Consider the following 17,449-nt stretch of genomic DNA (forward strand, 5'->3'; position numbering starts at 1 on the left):
CATTTCCCTCTGTCCTTCACAGTGAAGTTTTATCTGAAATGATTAGGCTCCTATCACATGCTAGGTTCCCTCTGTGTGGGAGGCAGAAAACAATCCTGCTTCCCTGTAGGTAGCTACTCTCCTCTTAGATTCTTCAGTGTCAAATTCACCTGGCACTGAAATCAGACTTCTCCCTGTCCCCAGATTGCTGTTTTCTCACCGGGTCCTAAGTCGCTGGAAGGTGTGCTTCAGGCGTGTTGGTGTGAGCATCTTTGGCCACTGAATTTCAGGGAACCTTGCTTTTGGGCTCTGGAAAGAATGGGGTGTCTCTGCCCCTTCTTGAAGCAAACCTCTGATACTTGCTAAATTGTTAATGGTGCTCAACAGCTTGTACATCGTTGGTGTCAGCTCAGCTCTTTGCAGTGAATGTCAGATAAGCAGAAAACTGTGAAGCCAATATTTTAAGCCCTTCACTTGTGTTGTACTGGGAGTAGTGCGGTGGCTGTGGACAGGGTGGAAGACCCAGCTTTTTTACCCCAGGGCTCATGATCTAGCTAGGAAGACAGTGTGTATACACCAAGATACTAATTTACATGAAAATATAACCAATACCTGCTTTAAGAAGCCTCTTCTTGGGGCGCCTGGGTGGCGCAGTCGGTTAAGCGTCCGACTTCAGCCAGGTCACGATCTCGCGGTCCGCGAGTTCGAGCCCCGCGTCGGGCTCTGGGCTGATGGCTCGGAGCCTGGAGCCTGTTTCTGATTCTGTGTCTCCCTCTCTCTCTGCCCCTCCCCCGTTCATGCTCTGTCTCTCTCTGTCCCAAAAATAAATAAACGTTGAAAAAAAAAAAATTAAAAAAAAAAAAAAAAAAAAAAGAAGCCTCTTCTTTGCATCAGAATGCCTGGAAAGCTTCCTTATTAAGTGGATCATCTTTAATGAGTGTTCCATTTTTCTCCAATAGGGGTATAGTATAACCAGGGTCACAGTAGAGTTGATCATCAAAACCCTCACACTTTGGAGAATGATGAGAAGAGCTGTTAATAGTTATACATGTATAACAGGCTTAAAGAAGATCTGTCCTAGGCAAACTGGCATGCAGTTTCCCCCTAATTAAAACCACAGATAAAAAGGATTCAAGCATCCAATCATAGCCTTAAGCAGAGTAACAGAGGGAAAGACTCACCAACTCTAAATTTCTGATTTAAATAAAATATTAAATGTACACTAAGTCCCATAAAATCGACAAAATAAGTTATATGCAGTTAGTTAAAAATAGGCCCTGACATAATGATAAAATATTTGTTTAGTATATGAAAATATGATTCTACTGTATCATGAATTTGTCGTATAAAAAACTGATATGATGCTTGCTGTGATAAAGATTAAGCAAATTCTTAATTAAAAATAGTTTACTTGTCTTTTGATTTTAGTGGATTTTTCTTTAATGCAATGACTTAAAGATCTCTGGTATCTTTAAAAGGCAGGCTGTCCAGAGAAGTTTGAACAGATGTCCTTTTTTCTTTTTCTTTGTGAATTTCTCAGAGACAGCAAAGAGTGTTCAGTTTTTTCCATTTCAGCCATCTGTCTACCTATTCAATTTGTGTATCTATCCATCAAGCCAACATTTATTGAGCAATTACTATGTGCCAGACCTATATACTGAGACTACAGTCACTGATGGGATATGGTCCATTTCTTTGTATCTGTTTGTCTTTCTCTCAGTTTCAGTTCTTTGTGTTTTCATCCCCCTCTGTTTCTCTTTCCTCTTCTCTTTGAAGCAAACTCTTGTGGGATTAGGTTCCTCTGTTTCTGTATTTGGCAAGCGATTTGACTGTTCAGTCAGATGTTATAAAAGTCTTAATAGAACAAGACAAATATGCATCTGTGACCCATTTCCTTAAAAAAAAAAAAAACACTTCAGGAAAAGGAATTCCAAGTTAACAATAGAGAGAGTGTAGCTAAATAAATGTTAATTTCCAACAAGCAGTAGTAATTCTAGCAAAATGTGTCTTCAGTGTATAAGCTTTTGTATTTAAGTTCTACTAATAGTACTTTACTCTGCTTTTTTCCTCCTCAAGGGGAGGATAGATGATTATAACAAAGTGGATGTGATATCCAAGATGAGCATTCAGGGCATGGGGAGTAGTTAAGTAGGGCTAGAAAAGTAAACGCAAGTTAGGGAGTAGAGATAGTCATTGGTTAATGGCAAGAAATTTTGGCTCAAGAAGCACAAGTCTTCCGAGGATTTTTTTTAAACTGGTTGTAGTTTATTTTTCTCTTGGTGCAAGCCACCGAGTTGCAGAGTGTCAGGAAGGCTTGAGTGTGGCTTGGAGAGTAAAGAGTGGGGTTCTCTCAACTTCCTTTTTGCTGTTTTGCTGTAGAAGAACCCAACCACTTTTGCTGGCTGCAGCTTGCCTAGTAGTGGGTAGCAGAGGGGAGGGAAGGGCTCTGATGAGCCCAGCACCTCCTGAAGCCTGCTGGCTGCTGGTGGCCACCCAGGACTGGGGCCCGATGTTGGCCTTGTCAGGCTGGCCACCAGGCTGCCTCCTCCTGGCTTCCAGAGCCAGGTCACAAGTATTGGTGCCGCTGGAGGCCTGGGGGAGATTCTGAGCATTCTGGGGACTCCCAACACTGTAGCCATGGACTGGAGGGTGGACTTGGTGAAAAAGAAGCTTGCCTACCAGGATTTGGGTTGGTGTTGGGGAGACCCGGGTGGTGAGGCGTGGCTTCTCCAGGATGCCCTGCATTTCCCAGGAGCTGTTATTGGGCATGGAACCTTGGTGGCACCGGAAATAATCGTGGGTGGCCAGGAGGGAGCCATTGGAGGGGATGACTGCTGTGCTGTCACTTTTGGGCCTGTGGAAACCAGTGCAGCCACCTCTTGTGGGCCTTCGTGCATGATCACCAGTGGCAGGGGTGCAGATGGGGACCCTAGGCCATAGAGCCCATTTGCAAAGGAGACTGAGGCAGGCCACTCCAAGACCGAGGCCTGCATGTCACAAACTCTCTTAAGGATCTGAATTTTATTCTGAAAGCAAAATGAAATTTTTTAAAGGTCTTATTTTTTCCAGGGAGTGATATGATCCTATTTTTCTGTTAAGAATTTCATCTACTTTTCGGGGAGGTTGTTTGGAAGGGAGATAAGTGTGAATGTTGGCAGAGCACTGAAGGTTTCAGAAATCGGGTGGATAGTGACCTGGAGTGGATTCCAAAAGACAACAGATTTAGTGACTGAATGCACATGCCAGGGTTGCACATTGTTGGTAGGTTTCTCTTACTTGGATATATGGAGACTGTGGTGCTGTTTACTAAAATGGGAATTCAGGAAACACAAGGTATTAAGAACATTATCTCTTAAGCTTGTGGATGCAATCAAACTTGGTCCAGTCTTCTAGAAATAATCAGAGTAGTATCTAACATTTGGATTCCCTCACTATGGCCTTTGGTTGTGAGCATTTGGAGAAAAGAAACTTAATACAGCTGACTTTTATAATTCATTTCCTTTGCCCTTTTCCTGCCCTTCCCAGTGACATCAAGAGTTGGCTTGCAAAGAAAGAGAAATTACAAAGGACACAGCCTGGTGCATGAGTGTGTGAATGCATGCTACATTGTAGGTAATGGTGGCTGAGGACGGTGTTGATGGTTCATTGTATTGGTTCATGTATCTCTGGCTTCTCTCACCCTCACTCCACAGGCAGAAAGACTGGATGGGGGAGAGAAGGAGGGCAAGCCAGCCAAAGTTGCATAGCATCCTGATTAAGAGGTTCTAGAGTCGTATTGCCTGGGTTCCAGTTCTGGCTCTGCTGCTTAACTAGTTGTGACATCTTGGATGAGATACTTGACTTCACATCTTTGTGTCTATTAGTTACTTCATTCTGCAAAATGGAGACAATAATAGTACTGGCCCTATTTTAAAGTCTTAACATAAATTACTGTATGTAAAACACTTAGAATGAGTTACTATATTAACAGTATTTGGGACAGTGGGTGGCACTATTCTAACAGGTTCTTTTAGGCAAATGGAATGAACAAAGCCATAGATAATGGGCATGAGAATTGATGGAATTGCACCATAATGACCTTTTTATCCTGTACCCATGGTTTTAGACCCTGTAGGTAACACATCATAAAGGTTGTTCCTACCAGTAAGACCGTGTCATAGTTGTAGTGGCAATGGCATTAATGAGAATGGTGAGAGTAGCTTTTATGTAACTTCCACATTGACCTCATGAGGTGTAGACACTTCACTGTCCCAGCTCTGCAGGTGCAGAGACTGGCTGTTGGAGAGGGTCAGTAGCTGCCCAGATGAATACTGGAGCTGGGAAGCAATCCATCCAGTCTCACTTGAGAGCCTACACTTTTGAGCCACTACCCTGTATTGCTTACGTGTGTTTAAATAGTTCCTGTTCACTCAACAGCCCCCTCATAAAAGCACAGAAGTGGCTTTATTTTCCTTCAAGGTGATTGGCTGTTGCTGTGATTATCAGAGACTGAAACTTCAGGTCTGGGTAGTGTAAGATATCATTAATCTCTTTTTTCCATTTCTCTTTTAGATATCAGTTTTTCTTGCAGGTGAAGCAAGATGTCCTTCAGGGCCGGCTGCCCTGCCCTGTCAACATCGCTGCTCAGCTGGGAGCATATGCCATCCAGTGTAGGTTCCACTAAAGCATATTGAGAAAAAAAATGTGAATGTTTCTTTTTAAGCAAGTTTAGGTACTAAAGTTCTTCTTATCAAGTGATGTTTTCCTAAAAAAATATTTAGTCAAAATTCAAGTTTTAATCAGTGTTTTCTCAGAAGAGTTAAAAGTGAAACCAGTTACATATCCCTTGTAATAGGTCACATTGGAGTTTTAGTCACAGGAACAGCATTGATTCTTAATTAGGTGGAGTGTCTGAAAAGCCCTTCTAGTCTACATCCCACCTGAGTTTTATTGATCCCCTCAAGCTGTTTTGTCTCAGAGATCACATTGCTCCCAGGCAGCTGTTGTGAAGATTCCATGTGGTCAGATGCCAGTGACCGTTCAGGGTGTGGCACACATTTGTCACTCATTGCGCTTCAGCTCTTGGCATCAATATGGCAACCATGTGGGGGAAGCTCCACACTGCATTGTCATTTTGGAGGCTGAGGATGTTTCCACTTACAAATACTGAGTCCTTTCTAAGAATGAAGCCAGGGATGGGGGCAATGAGATAGCATTTTCCTTGCCTTTATGGCATTTCCAGTTCAGAGATGGTGTGGAAAAAAATATCCTAGGAAAAATGGCACATAGTTGAATTGGGTTGGACTTGGAAGGTGGATTAACATAGGGAGGAAAACTTTAATAAATGTAATGATGAGCTTCTGGTTTGATTTTGCTTCTTTGTATAAACTAATATACAGCATTATGTTAAATTTCCCTGACTGCTGTTTGGGGCATATACATTTTGATTCATATACTCTTGATGCCTTTTTCTGAGAGGATATGTTGACATCATCATTGTTTTTTGCCTCTAGCTTTTCTAATATATGCACAATAAATTCTATTTATGCCATTTTATTTCATGCAACCTGGTAAGAATAATTGAAATGAAAATGATAATTATAGTCTTTCCGAAAGCAAAAATATAGAACTTATGTTCTTAAGACAAGATTTTATTTATACTGTTCATATATACTCACCAGTTGTTTTTTATTAAAATTAGTTATGTATGAATTTATTAATAAGACATTTGAAGAAAAATTTTTGGCATGATAGGAATATTTTTGAGTATTTTTAGGAATATTGTTCTAAAGTGGAAAAAAATACAATTTGTTTTTTAGCTGAGCTTGGAGATTACGACCCATATAAGCATACTGCAGGTTATGTGTCAGAGTACCGGTTTGTTCCTGATCAGAAGGAAGAACTTGAAGAAGCCATAGAAAGGATTCATAAAACTTTAATGTAAGAATCACATTTTATTAACTATAGTCAACATGCTGTACATTAGATCCCCAATACTTCATTTTATAACCAAAAGTTTATATTCTTTAGTCAGCATCTCCCCATTTCCCCCATCCCCAGTCCCTGGCAACCACCATTGTAGTCTTTGTTTCTATGAGATTGCCTTTATCAGATTCCACTTCAAATGCTCTCGTAGTGTTTGTCTTTCTCTGTCTTATTTCACTTTGAGTAATGCCCTCAAGAACCATCAATATACTTGAGAGTTGCTAAGAGAGTAGATCTTAAATGTTCTTACCACACGAGAAAGAAATGTAATCATGTGACAAAATGAGGGTGTTAGCTAACCCTATGTTGGTAGTCAGTTTGCAATATATAAGTGTATCAAATCAATACATTGTACTCCTTAAAATTGCACAGTGTTATATATTGTATTTGATATACAACTAAAGCTAGAAAAAAAAAACGTGTCTTATGTTACATCATCCATTAAGTATCATCTTTTGCTTTTGGTAGTCTTAAGAAAAGTTTCTAGAATGATAAATTCTTCACATATGCCTTGAACATTCTAGCATTTTTTTCTTTTAAGTTTTTTTTTAAACTGCTTATAACACTAAAATACTCATAGAAAACTCAAGTAACTTTAAAAATGTAAAGGAGAGAGTAAATTTCAAAACCTAACGTCAATGTATTTTTGATTAATGGCCTTCCAGACCTCTCTTTATGCATAAATTCACATAAAGAAAATTTATTTTGTATAGATTTATGTATGTATGATTTAACATTAATGGAATCATTCTGTATATATTGTTATTTTGCAATTTCCTGTTTTTTCAGTCATCAGTACCTTGTGAAATTTATTCTTCTAGTTATATTTTAAAACCACAAAGCCTTAATGTATTCTGGATTGGGTCTGTCTTAAGGATGTAAATTCTTTACAGTTATAAGCAAAGTCCTATTCAGTCTACAGCAATGAATCTGGAAATCATGATGACACCTTGGAGGGTATTATGTTAACACCACATGCACTTCTGAGAATATACACACTCCCCTAGTAGGATTTTCAATTAATGGCCTGCAGCATTGAAGTTATAATTTAATTATAGTTATTTTGGTTAAATCCTCTATACTGATTAATTTTGCTTTATTCCCTCTTATGTAACATTCCCTCTTGAATTTGCTTGGTTTCAGATCTATTATAGTTAAGAAAAAAAATGTAGAATTAATCTGGTCAACAAAAAATGTTTGCCTAAAGGATCTGTTTCAGTGAGTAGCAGCAGAAGTCAATTGCTGAATTGTAATCAGAGAAACCAGGCTTTCCATCTTGTATTAGCATGCACCAGAATGCTCTTAAGCCTGATTATAGAGTCCTTCATTTTAAGGTTTCCCTGAAGTGGATGCTAAGAGAGTGCCTCTTATAACATTATGAAGGGCAGTGTGTTTGGCACATTCTGAGAATACTAATTCCAGGAGTTTCAAAGTACAATTACATTTTTGAAATTATCAAGGAGCTTTGGGTAAAGGGCCTTACATGTTTTATGTGATGGTATTGACAGTGTGACTGTTATTTCTAAGAGAATAAAGCTTGATCAAGATTTAGTAGCTTTCTTGTGCCTAATTTGTCATGAACATTCTTTATAGATTTCAAAATTGAGGTGTATTGCTGGATTTTCCAGGGTACCATGGCTGAAACATTGGATGCATCAAAGCAGGATTTATTAATTAAAAAAATTCATAGCTCCTTTTGTTAACTAAAAATCTGTCTCTCTTACACACACACACACACACACACACACACACACACACACACACACACACACACACACACACACACAGTTCCACTCATCCATGGAGATTCCAGGCAGATGCTCACACTCATTAGGAATGAATACCATTTATGTAATTGTCACCAATGATGATTTTGGGATGATTTCTATACTTTGTATTAAGAAAATGACAAGTATTTTTACAATTTATAAATATTAATGTATTTTCAAACTACATACGTAATCAGGAGATGCTGAGTCAGGTGCTGGGGAGCCCATTCTCTTCTCCCTGCCCACTACTCTTCTCCTTTTCCTCCTGATGGAGAGCTGCTGGTGCATGGAGACGTTTTACTCTTTGTAAAGGATATATTCTTTAATTCAAGTGCTTATATTCTGAATCTCTTTGAGGGTTTCTGAAACAGAATTTTTAATATATGCTGGGACATTGGGATTGGCTATAATGAGCAAAAACAGATTTGGTAAATGAAATTAACTTAATACAAGGTTCACCTCAGAGTGTAAAATTTTGTCACCAAGAAGGCAAGGGACTTCTTCAAATACTAAGACTTAAGTTTGCATTAGGACAAAGGATTATTTATTTCTCCAGTGAATATGGTGAAGATGGTTCTCATATCCTGTAAGTGCAGTACCTATTAGTAAAGTAAGGCTCTTTGTTTTTATGCTGGGTGTAGGGGTCAGGCTCCTTCTGAAGCAGAGCTGAATTACTTGAGGACTGCTAAATCTCTGGAGATGTATGGCGTTGACCTCCATCCCGTCTATGTGAGTAACATTTAATTAACACGAGATATTTTAAGCTGATGACATTTTTCTTAAAAAGTCACCGAAACTCCCAAAGGAAAGCTGTAGTCCTGTTGTTTAGCAAGCAGATGATACTTTCTCATCTGTTTTTCGAACACAAAGCATCTCTTGCATGGATTAAACCCTAATGAGTTTTGCTTAAAAGTCTGTGATTATATTTCCATGTGTAGAAAACAATTAACTGGGCTTGAAAACACAATCTGGATAACAGCTCCATAGGGCTTAGCTAAACGTCAAAACAATTTAAAATTGGTCTATAATTGATTGTATGAGACAGAAAACAGGAGGATTTTCCAAAAATAGATTTTATGACCGAAAAGCATTCATGAAATCACTTACCAGAAAAGTAGCCTTTAGGCACCAGTGTAGGTGCAGGTGTTGATGGTTCTATGTTGGATGTACAGGTTCTCTCAATATTAGGGTTACTGCTTACTATAGTTATCACCACTGCATTAGAAATGGTTTTGCAAATTTTCTTTAGTGGCTGATGAACACTGGCTGAATATAGACAGAGTTTATACTAAATCTGTGTTGAGTGTTTTGGAGCCATGTCTTAACCTTGAAACCATTTCTCAAAGGTTACCAATTGACAGTTCTTTGCCTGTGAGGTTGAAATGCCATTGCCTTTCATTTTGTAAGAGTTGAGTTAGCAATAGTCCAAATTTGATGATTTGAGAAAATGAGCCAGGTGCCTTATTCTTTACACAAAATGAATTGCTCAAGATTTTCTATAGACAAGGTCAATTAAATTATGGAATGTGATTTTTAAGGAATGCTGATTAAACTTACCATAATGCAAGTAACTCATTTATGGATTCATTTTGCAATATTCGTTTGCTCGTCAGAGTTTCCTAAGCCAAGAAATCTTCTCGTTTTCTTCGTAAAAAGTAGAAGCACCTCTGGGTATACTGTTAGTATGGCAATAAAAGTTACATGTTTGGGTCAAGTAGTAGTTTCTTGATATAAAATATCCAATCTCATTACATCATTACATGCTCTATACTACTGTCATTTAAGAACACCTCTAAAACTTAGTGGAATAGCTACTGTTTTCCCTTCTAGCCACATTAATCATGTTGAGCTTTTAGTTTTTTAAGAAATATATAGGAAGTGTGTAAAAGAGAGAATCTTCTGAAAAACGGCTCTGCTTTTGTGTAATGCTTATCCTAATTCATATACACTTTTTTTGTGGATGGTAGGAGTTTATGGCAAATGAACTGGATTCAGTAGAATCTTCCATACATTCCTCTAAAATTGAATTTTCAGAACTGAAAGTGGGCAACAGCTGGGATTCTTCAAAAATATATGAGTTGTCTTATATTCTTGGGAGTATGACTTTACAGGCTGTTATTTGACCTTAGAGTAGAAATACAATTCATACAGACGTGTGCATGTCCTTCATTACCCACAGTGTTTGTGACTTTGTCATTTCAGAATCTCATTTTCTTAATTAGGATTTATCATCTCCTGGAAATTGAGGGTCTTCAGTCTTTACCAGAAGAGATGTATTTTTAACTCTTTTGAGTAGTAAAGTCACAAATGGAAGTAGGAGGGAGCATGATAGAAACATCAGAAAATCCAGGTGTGTGCCTGAAGGCAGCTGCCTGAACTCAACTTTCTGGAGAAGGGTGGTGGAAAGCCAGGTTTCATGATTATCTACATCTAAGAATAAGATCGAGATGAGCCAACCCTTGGGAAGGAACTCTTGATAGAAGCCAGTGGTTCTCAATCCTTGGCTGCACAGGAGAAATCACCCGGAGTATTTATGTATTTTTGATTCCTAGGCCCCTTCATTACAGATTCTGATTTAACTGGTTTTGGTAGCACCTGGGCATCAGCATGTTAAGCTGCACAGGTGATTTCAGTTAATGTGCAGCCAGGGTTGAACTGCACTGTAGGTGCAGTGTGGGGTGAGTCGATCAGTGGCCTGATTGGTAGTCCAGGTTCTTTTAATGAACTGAAGTTCTAAGTATGAATATACTAAGAAAAATTTTCATTAAAAAATTGAAAATAAATGAGCAGCAAGCTAGCTGTTACCATAGCTTAGCTAGCTTTCTAAGTTGATGTCTTTGACAAACTAGACCCAATATTAATACAACATATTATGGTTGTATGGCCAATTACAGTTTGACAAGGAGCTGTGACATGAATAAATTCATGGGTAATAGGCATATGCTTGTTTTTGCAGGGAGAAAACAAATCTGAGTATTTCTTAGGATTAACTCCAGTTGGTGTTGTTGTCTACAAGAATAAAAAGCAAGTGGGGAAGTATTTCTGGTAAGTATAACTTGAGGGCAGAGTTAGTATTAAAATTATACGCTGTATATACTAGGCTTATGGGGCTTACTTGTCAGTGAAAACAGGTACGTTTCCAGTGGTTGATAAATAAATGAGTAAAACTGGGTATACATTTTCTCCCAGTGCATCTTAGTATGTATTTTCTCTGTAAATTTTAGGTACTGTGATTCTGGACTCTCTTGTCCATGCAAATTATGTGTAGTAGGATTTCCTATCCATTCCAGTGTATGCTGGTGGGCTGTGGGCCCAGGACTACTTTGAGTTCTAACTCTAAATGCGGGAGGCATTTGGAGGGCCTGGGAGCCTGTAGCCCTACACCGTGTCTGGGAAGGCAGACTGCTGAGACTTTGGGGATTCCAAGCTTGTCTGTATCTACTGGAGAAGTACAGGAGAATGAAAATGGAATTTTATTTAGGAAAGTGTCCAGAGTAAATGACATACAGGGAACTCTCTACAATTACTGGAGCAGTATATACAGAAACTGAAACGAGCCAGTCTTTTCCCACTGGATACTTCTCTGAATTTCTGAAAGATTAATTCTTAAAAACTACACCACCGCCGCCATCTGCTTTGTTTTTCAGGCCACGGATTACAAAGGTTCACTTCAAGGAGACACAGTTTGAGCTCAGAGTACTGGGAAAAGATGTAAGTTTTTGTTGACTGCTCAGCTTCCCTTAACTGAGGAGAGAAGTCTTGTCTGCTTGTTGAGAACTTAAAAATCATTGTGAAATAAAACTGCCATGTTTCTTCAGCTGCAGCCACATGGAACCAGGTTAATGGACTCATGTGCACAACTTCTTCTCAAGGAAGGGAAAGGGAAGTGAGTAGAAATGAACGAGTTGATTATAGAGGAGTGTCATTTTAGTTTTAGCAAAAAGAGAAGAAAACCCTTTCTAGGGCACAAGAGAGAAGAGGAGGTGATTATCATTATTAGAGTAGTTTGCTTTGAAGTACTGTCTATGAAGGTAGGATTCATCTCATCAGAAGCGTGCAACCTGCATATAGGATAAAGAGTGTCCTCATTTTGTCCCAGGGTAAATTAAACAACCTGTAGGGAGTAACACTTCTATTCTCTCTGGCATGGTGGATAAGCTGGATGGGAAATTCTGATGCTTTCAAAGGAGAATGTAAGACAAGGGTGCAAAAATATCTTTGCCCTGCAAGCTGGCAGTGTCCTCCAGGATTGTTTGGGTCACGGGCACAGTATTTATCAGAGTCTGGAGGTAGCTTTGAAGCAGTGGGGCCAAAAAAGGCAAGAATGTGAAAGCTTCCTTTTAATCTACCTGTGAAAAGAGTGCTCCCTTGAAGTGCGATTACTCTAATTTGTATTTATGGGATAAGTTAGTGGAAATACGATGTACGAGAACCATCCTTCTGTCTCTTTGGTAGTAATTTTATGTAGACCCAAACCCTGAGTGGATGCATTGAATGGACTTTCTGAGGAGATTCTGTTGTAAAAATGAGGCAAAGAAAACCTGTGCTTCTGCATCTACACGTTGAGACACGGGAAAGGAGTGGCCGCTGGCTCAGGTGCAGCATGGTACCAGGCAAGGCCTCACACATAGCAGGTGCCTGCTCAGGATTTGTTGAACAATCTGTGAACGGATGGACTGAGATTACATACTGTCAAATCAGAAAGCCTGATTTTTCTAGAAAAATACAGCGATCCTTCCCTGAACTGTGTGACATGCTGCCATTTTTTGATAAAATTAAAATTGGATTTTGAAATGAGTTTTAACTTGTAAGGAGGGAAATTCCAGATTAGATAAAAAAAAAAAAATGATAGTCCCAACACCTCATCATAGTTCTTAGCAGCCTAGTTTTCTTCAGTTGCTGATTAGACACATCAGTGGTAAAAGATGTGCTGTGAGATTGAATTAAAGTCATCCCAAAAGTAGAACAGCTAATTGGATAGTAGGGCTACGTGATTTTTTTCCCTGTCCTGCCACTGGTTTCACAAGAATTAATGCAAGGAATAAAGTCTATTCAATACGTTGAAAATAATGTTTCACGTTTTTAATAAGAATATTATAAAATAATAAGACTTTCTGTGGAAGCATTACTATTATTTAGAGTCATTTTTCCCCCTCATACCTGTTATTTTCATGAGTGAGGTCCTTTGGTCAACTACTTTTATGTTATTATTAGAGTGCCTTAAAATGTCTTCTGCCTCAGGATAAACATTTGTCCAAGTGTCAGCTAACTTGAACTTCTAACTTCTTAGATTTTTTCATTATTAGGTGAAAACAAAACAACAAAATTGATAGTTTTCATGTTATTTTTTTAATGGCAGTGTCATGGTGTGACCTTGTTTCCTCCCAACCCCGCTTTGCCTGAGTCCATTCTGCAGCTTTGAAAAGGAGTGGGTGTGGGGCACCTGGGTGGCTCAGTGGGTTGAGTGTCCAACTTTGGCTCAGGTCATGATCTTGCAGTTCGTGAGTTCGACCCCCACATTGGGCTTGTTGCTGTCAGTGCGGAACCCACTTCAGATCCTCTGTCTCTCTCTCTCTCTGAAAAAATAAATAAACATTAAAAAAAGAAAGAAAGAAAAGAAGAGGAGTGGGTCTTTGGGTGTCGCCTGAGGCACTGCGTGCTCCTGGTTCATTAGCCTAATGTCACCAATGTCTTACGGTGAAGCAGGTCACATAACTCAGGCTTGAATCACAGGGATTTTTTTTTTTTTTTAATAGGGCATTAATTTAACCAAAGCACTCCTTTTCCTGAGCGTTCTTGCTTTGCAGTCTTTCTTCCCTCTCCACCTGGGTATCTGTGAGGAATGATTTACATAATGGTGGAATTAAGCTGATTATTATGGAGACCTAACTGTAATCATAGATTATATATAAAAACCCCATGAAACCCGTCACCTGGAACAGTAATCACAACCAGCTCGCAAAATGGTTGAAATGCTTATTCTGGTTTTCTGCTCCACTGGTCCAGTCAGAGAGACTTAACTCAGTATGTTCAGTGCTCTTAGGGCCAAATTCAGACATTCAGTTCCCAAAAGATCAGCAATGTCCTACAGGTAAAAGATTTTTCCTGTTGTCACACTATGCCACTAACACTGTCCCACTCCACTTTTTAATATTAACAGTGTCTACCAAAACACATTATCATATCTTAATAAATATAATGTGCTAACACATAGTATTTATTCATACATTTCTTTGCATCCATAAATAACAGTCTCATCTTTCTCAGATATAACCTTAGTGAGTTCACTGATTCAGATTTGAGAGAGGAACAAACACTGGTTTTGTAAAACTAAAACTAAAGTCTGGTTTTGTAAAAATTTAGTCTTCTGACAGATTCAGCAGGTAATTATAAATACTTCTGTGGATTCGTTAAGCTTCCAAATAGGTACTATGGCTTAAATAATACCTCTCAGAAAAATAAAAACTTTAAGTATAAAGGTCTTCCATGATGATTGTAGAAAATCTGGGAAATATACTGTAAAGAAGAAAATGAAAATTACCTCTTAAAATTCAGAGGTAATGATTATTATTTCAGAACAAGCCCTTTCAGATTTTGCTCTGTTAGCATGAATGTGTAATATACATATATATACACATATATATGTGTCATCCCCTACGTGTTTCTATACGTGGGTTTTATACTTAATTTCATATCATAAGCATTTTTCCTTTTATTTCATTTTTTCATATGTGCCTACACAGTGTTTGATAATGTGTTTTACTGTTTTATGTGCTTGACCTTTTTTTTTCTTCATGTCGTGGATCAATGTTTTCCTCCTATTGTATCTTATAAATGTGTTCTGCTGGTAGAGGTGAAAGCTGTGGAATTTTATTTTTATCTCAAATCTGGCTGTTTTGCTGAACTCTTGTGTGTTAGCCAAGAGTTCTTAATTTTATTCTCATAAATTTTTGTAGGTATATAATTTTGTTGCTTGCAAATAAAAATAATTTATTTGCTTTCTGTTATTTATGTTTCATATTTTATAGTGTTGGTCGTAACTTATAGAAGAGTGTTAAGTGATCTAGTAATATAAAGCACCTTTGATTGGTTTCTGATTTCAGTGAAAATACCACTGTTCCACCACTTATGTGTTAGCTCTTGGTTTTAAGAACATGTGTTTATTATGAGAAGTTTAAATTTTTTTAAGTCTATTATCAAATGGTTGCTGTTTACTGAATTCCTTGAGAGCAAAGATTGTTGCTTGTTCACCCATTGACCACCTAGTGTTTATTTTCAAAATCTAGACAAGGAGCACCTGGCTGGCTCATTTGGTAGATCATGTGACTCTTGATCTCGAGGTTGTGAGTTTGAGCCCCACATTGGGTATAGAGATTACTTAAAATCTGAATAAAATATATTATATTATATTATATTATATTATATTATATTATATTATATTATATTATGTTATATTATGTTATATTATATTATGTTATGTTATGTTATGATATGTTATGTTATATTATATTATATTATATTATATTATATTATATTATATTATATATAACCTAAATGAGAGAGGGTAGTGGCTCAGACCAGGGTAGCAACATTCAAGGTGCTGAGAAGCTGTTGGATTCTGGATTTAGCTACATGGTTGTGTAAATGTGAGGAGGTATAAGAGAGAGGAGTCCTGGTGACTTACAGGTGTTTGGCCTGAAAGGCAGGAAGAATGGAGCTGCCATCCACTGAAGTAAGGAGGGCTTTGCATAGAGCAGGTTTGGGGAGGAAGGTTAAGACTTCCTTTTTTAATATATTGTATCTGAGATATCTGTTAGACATCTAAGTGGAGACGTTTAATAAGTGGGTTCTATAAGTCTGGAGTTTGGGACCAAAGTTTGGGGAGAATATTAAAATTTAAGAATCATTGACATATCCTTGTATTCAGAGCCAGGAGACTATACGAGGTCACTAGGAGAATGAGCATAGAGAAGAAGAGGAGGAACCAGAAAAGGAAGCTGAGAAGGAATAACGAAGGAGATAGGAAGAACACTAATTGTATTTAGTTTTGCCAGCTAAAAATCATGTATTACATGTCAGATGATGCTGATATGTCAAATAAGATGAGGACTAAGAATTGACTGCTGAATTTAGGATTGTAGGAGGTCATTGATAAGACAATTTTCAGTGGATTGAAGAGTGAGCTTTGACTTGGCAGTTCCACTGTTAGGTCTGTGCACGCTAGAGAATCACAAGGGACGTGTATCTTTACTGTAGCACTTATATGAAAGAAAAACCCTAAGAGGAGTCCATTATTAGGGGAATGACCACCACTGATGCATGCTAATTAAGGAAAAACAAAAGAGGTAATAGGAGTAGAATTGGAGAGGGTGAGTATAGACAATTCTTTTGAGGAGTTTTGGCACAAAGAGGAACAAATAGGAAGATGGCTGCCAGGGGAAGCTGGTCAAGAGGGTTGGTTTTGTTTTTTAAGTTGGGAGAAATAATAGCACATTTACACTCTGATGAGGATGAACCAATATGCAATGAACACTTGACAGTGTTGCAGGGAGAGAGAGAAATGCTAGAATGATACTCCTTAAGTAGACAATAGTGGATGACAGCTAGTGTATAAATAGAGGGCTTGGTTTTAGATGGCAGCCAGGACAGTTCATCTATGGTTAGCAGGCAGGAAGATAGAGCATGGGAATGTAGATTAGGGTAGCTGGTTAGTTCTCTTAGGATCACTCTGCTTTGTATTTTGAGGGAACTAGGTATCGAGGTCATCAGCTAAGACTAAAGTTGGGGAGGAAGAGGTGGGGGTCTGAAGGAAGCAGAGGTATGGAATAGTGATTTTGAAGAGAAAATAGACAAGAGACATGTAGTTTGATGATAACCTATGATAGCATGGTGGTACAGAGGGTCCTGAATTTAAAATGAGCCTACCACACTTGTTAGGATGAGCACTGGGTGTTGTATAGAAACCAATTTGACAATAAATTACATTATTAAAAATATATAAATAGATAGATATTCAAAAATCAGGAAAAAAATAATAAAATGAGCCCACTCACGGTGTGCTTTTGTCCAACCACATTAGACAGTGCTGGTGCAGACACGAAGTGAGACTTGGCTTTCTCAAGAGAATAATACAAAGAGAAGGGCCAGGAATCCTGTGAGGCAGGGGAGAAAATACAGTGATTTATCATGGAATTGAAACTGAGAAAGGAAGATAGCAAAGACCATGAAAGAGTGGTGGGTCTGTGGATGGAGGTCCTGGTGGAGTTGTTCGGGGGTGTAGAACTGGAAAGAGTAAGCTGGAGAGAGAGGGTGATGGTCAGAAAGTTGGGTGTGAGGCATTGAGATCACAGAGGAGCCTCAGTTATTGTAAATGCGAAGTTGTCGGGCATTGATTCTCACCTCTTGGCAACATCTAGAGACAGTTTTGGTTGTCACAGTGCTGGACAGGGCAGAGATGTGCCTGGCATCTAGAGGGGAGAGGTTGAATGTACTCCCATACATGTCAATAATGCTGAAGCTGAGAAACCCTGGTGTGGAGTTACATGCATGAGAGCGAGTGGTTGGGACAGGGAGGAAGACAGTATCATTGAGAAGTTCAGGGAACTGAGATGTCTGGGTGTTGGAGGGATTGTTTCTATTTACATATGGAAATTTCCAATAGTTAACACAAGAGGAGTATTGGAGAATGTGACTATGACTGCAGTAGCATCGAAGTGTGGGTGAGGCAGGAGATTCAA

General features: G+C 38.5%; 1 protein-coding gene and 1 pseudogene across 7 annotated transcripts in view; one reads left to right on the forward strand and one right to left on the reverse strand.

The window, feature by feature from the left end:
- The window catches only part of EPB41L4A (erythrocyte membrane protein band 4.1 like 4A), a 255,704-nt gene that overhangs the window by 151,661 nt on the left and 86,594 nt on the right, over positions 1-17,449 (forward strand). For 6 of the 7 annotated variants that reach the window (XM_025924337.2, XM_086683617.1, XM_086683457.1 and 3 more), the window contains exons 5-9: positions 4,531-4,628; positions 5,778-5,898; positions 8,354-8,441; positions 10,669-10,757; positions 11,360-11,423. In XM_025924337.2, coding sequence (XP_025780122.1) covers positions 4,531-4,628; positions 5,778-5,898; positions 8,354-8,441; positions 10,669-10,757; positions 11,360-11,423 — 460 coding nt within the window. Of the gene's footprint in view, positions 1-4,530; positions 4,629-5,777; positions 5,903-8,353; positions 8,442-10,668; positions 10,758-11,359; positions 11,424-17,449 lie in introns of those variants that run through there. The other variant, XM_086683724.1, reaches the window with a different exon arrangement.
- Positions 2,284-4,137, reverse strand: LOC147584220 (pancreatic progenitor cell differentiation and proliferation factor pseudogene; annotated as a pseudogene).

The sequence above is a fragment of the Puma concolor genome, chromosome A1 (genome assembly GCF_028749965.1).
Source record: "Puma concolor isolate L17-30 chromosome A1, mPumCon1.1.hap2, whole genome shotgun sequence".
In the NCBI taxonomy this organism is placed as follows: domain Eukaryota; kingdom Metazoa; phylum Chordata; class Mammalia; order Carnivora; family Felidae; genus Puma; species Puma concolor.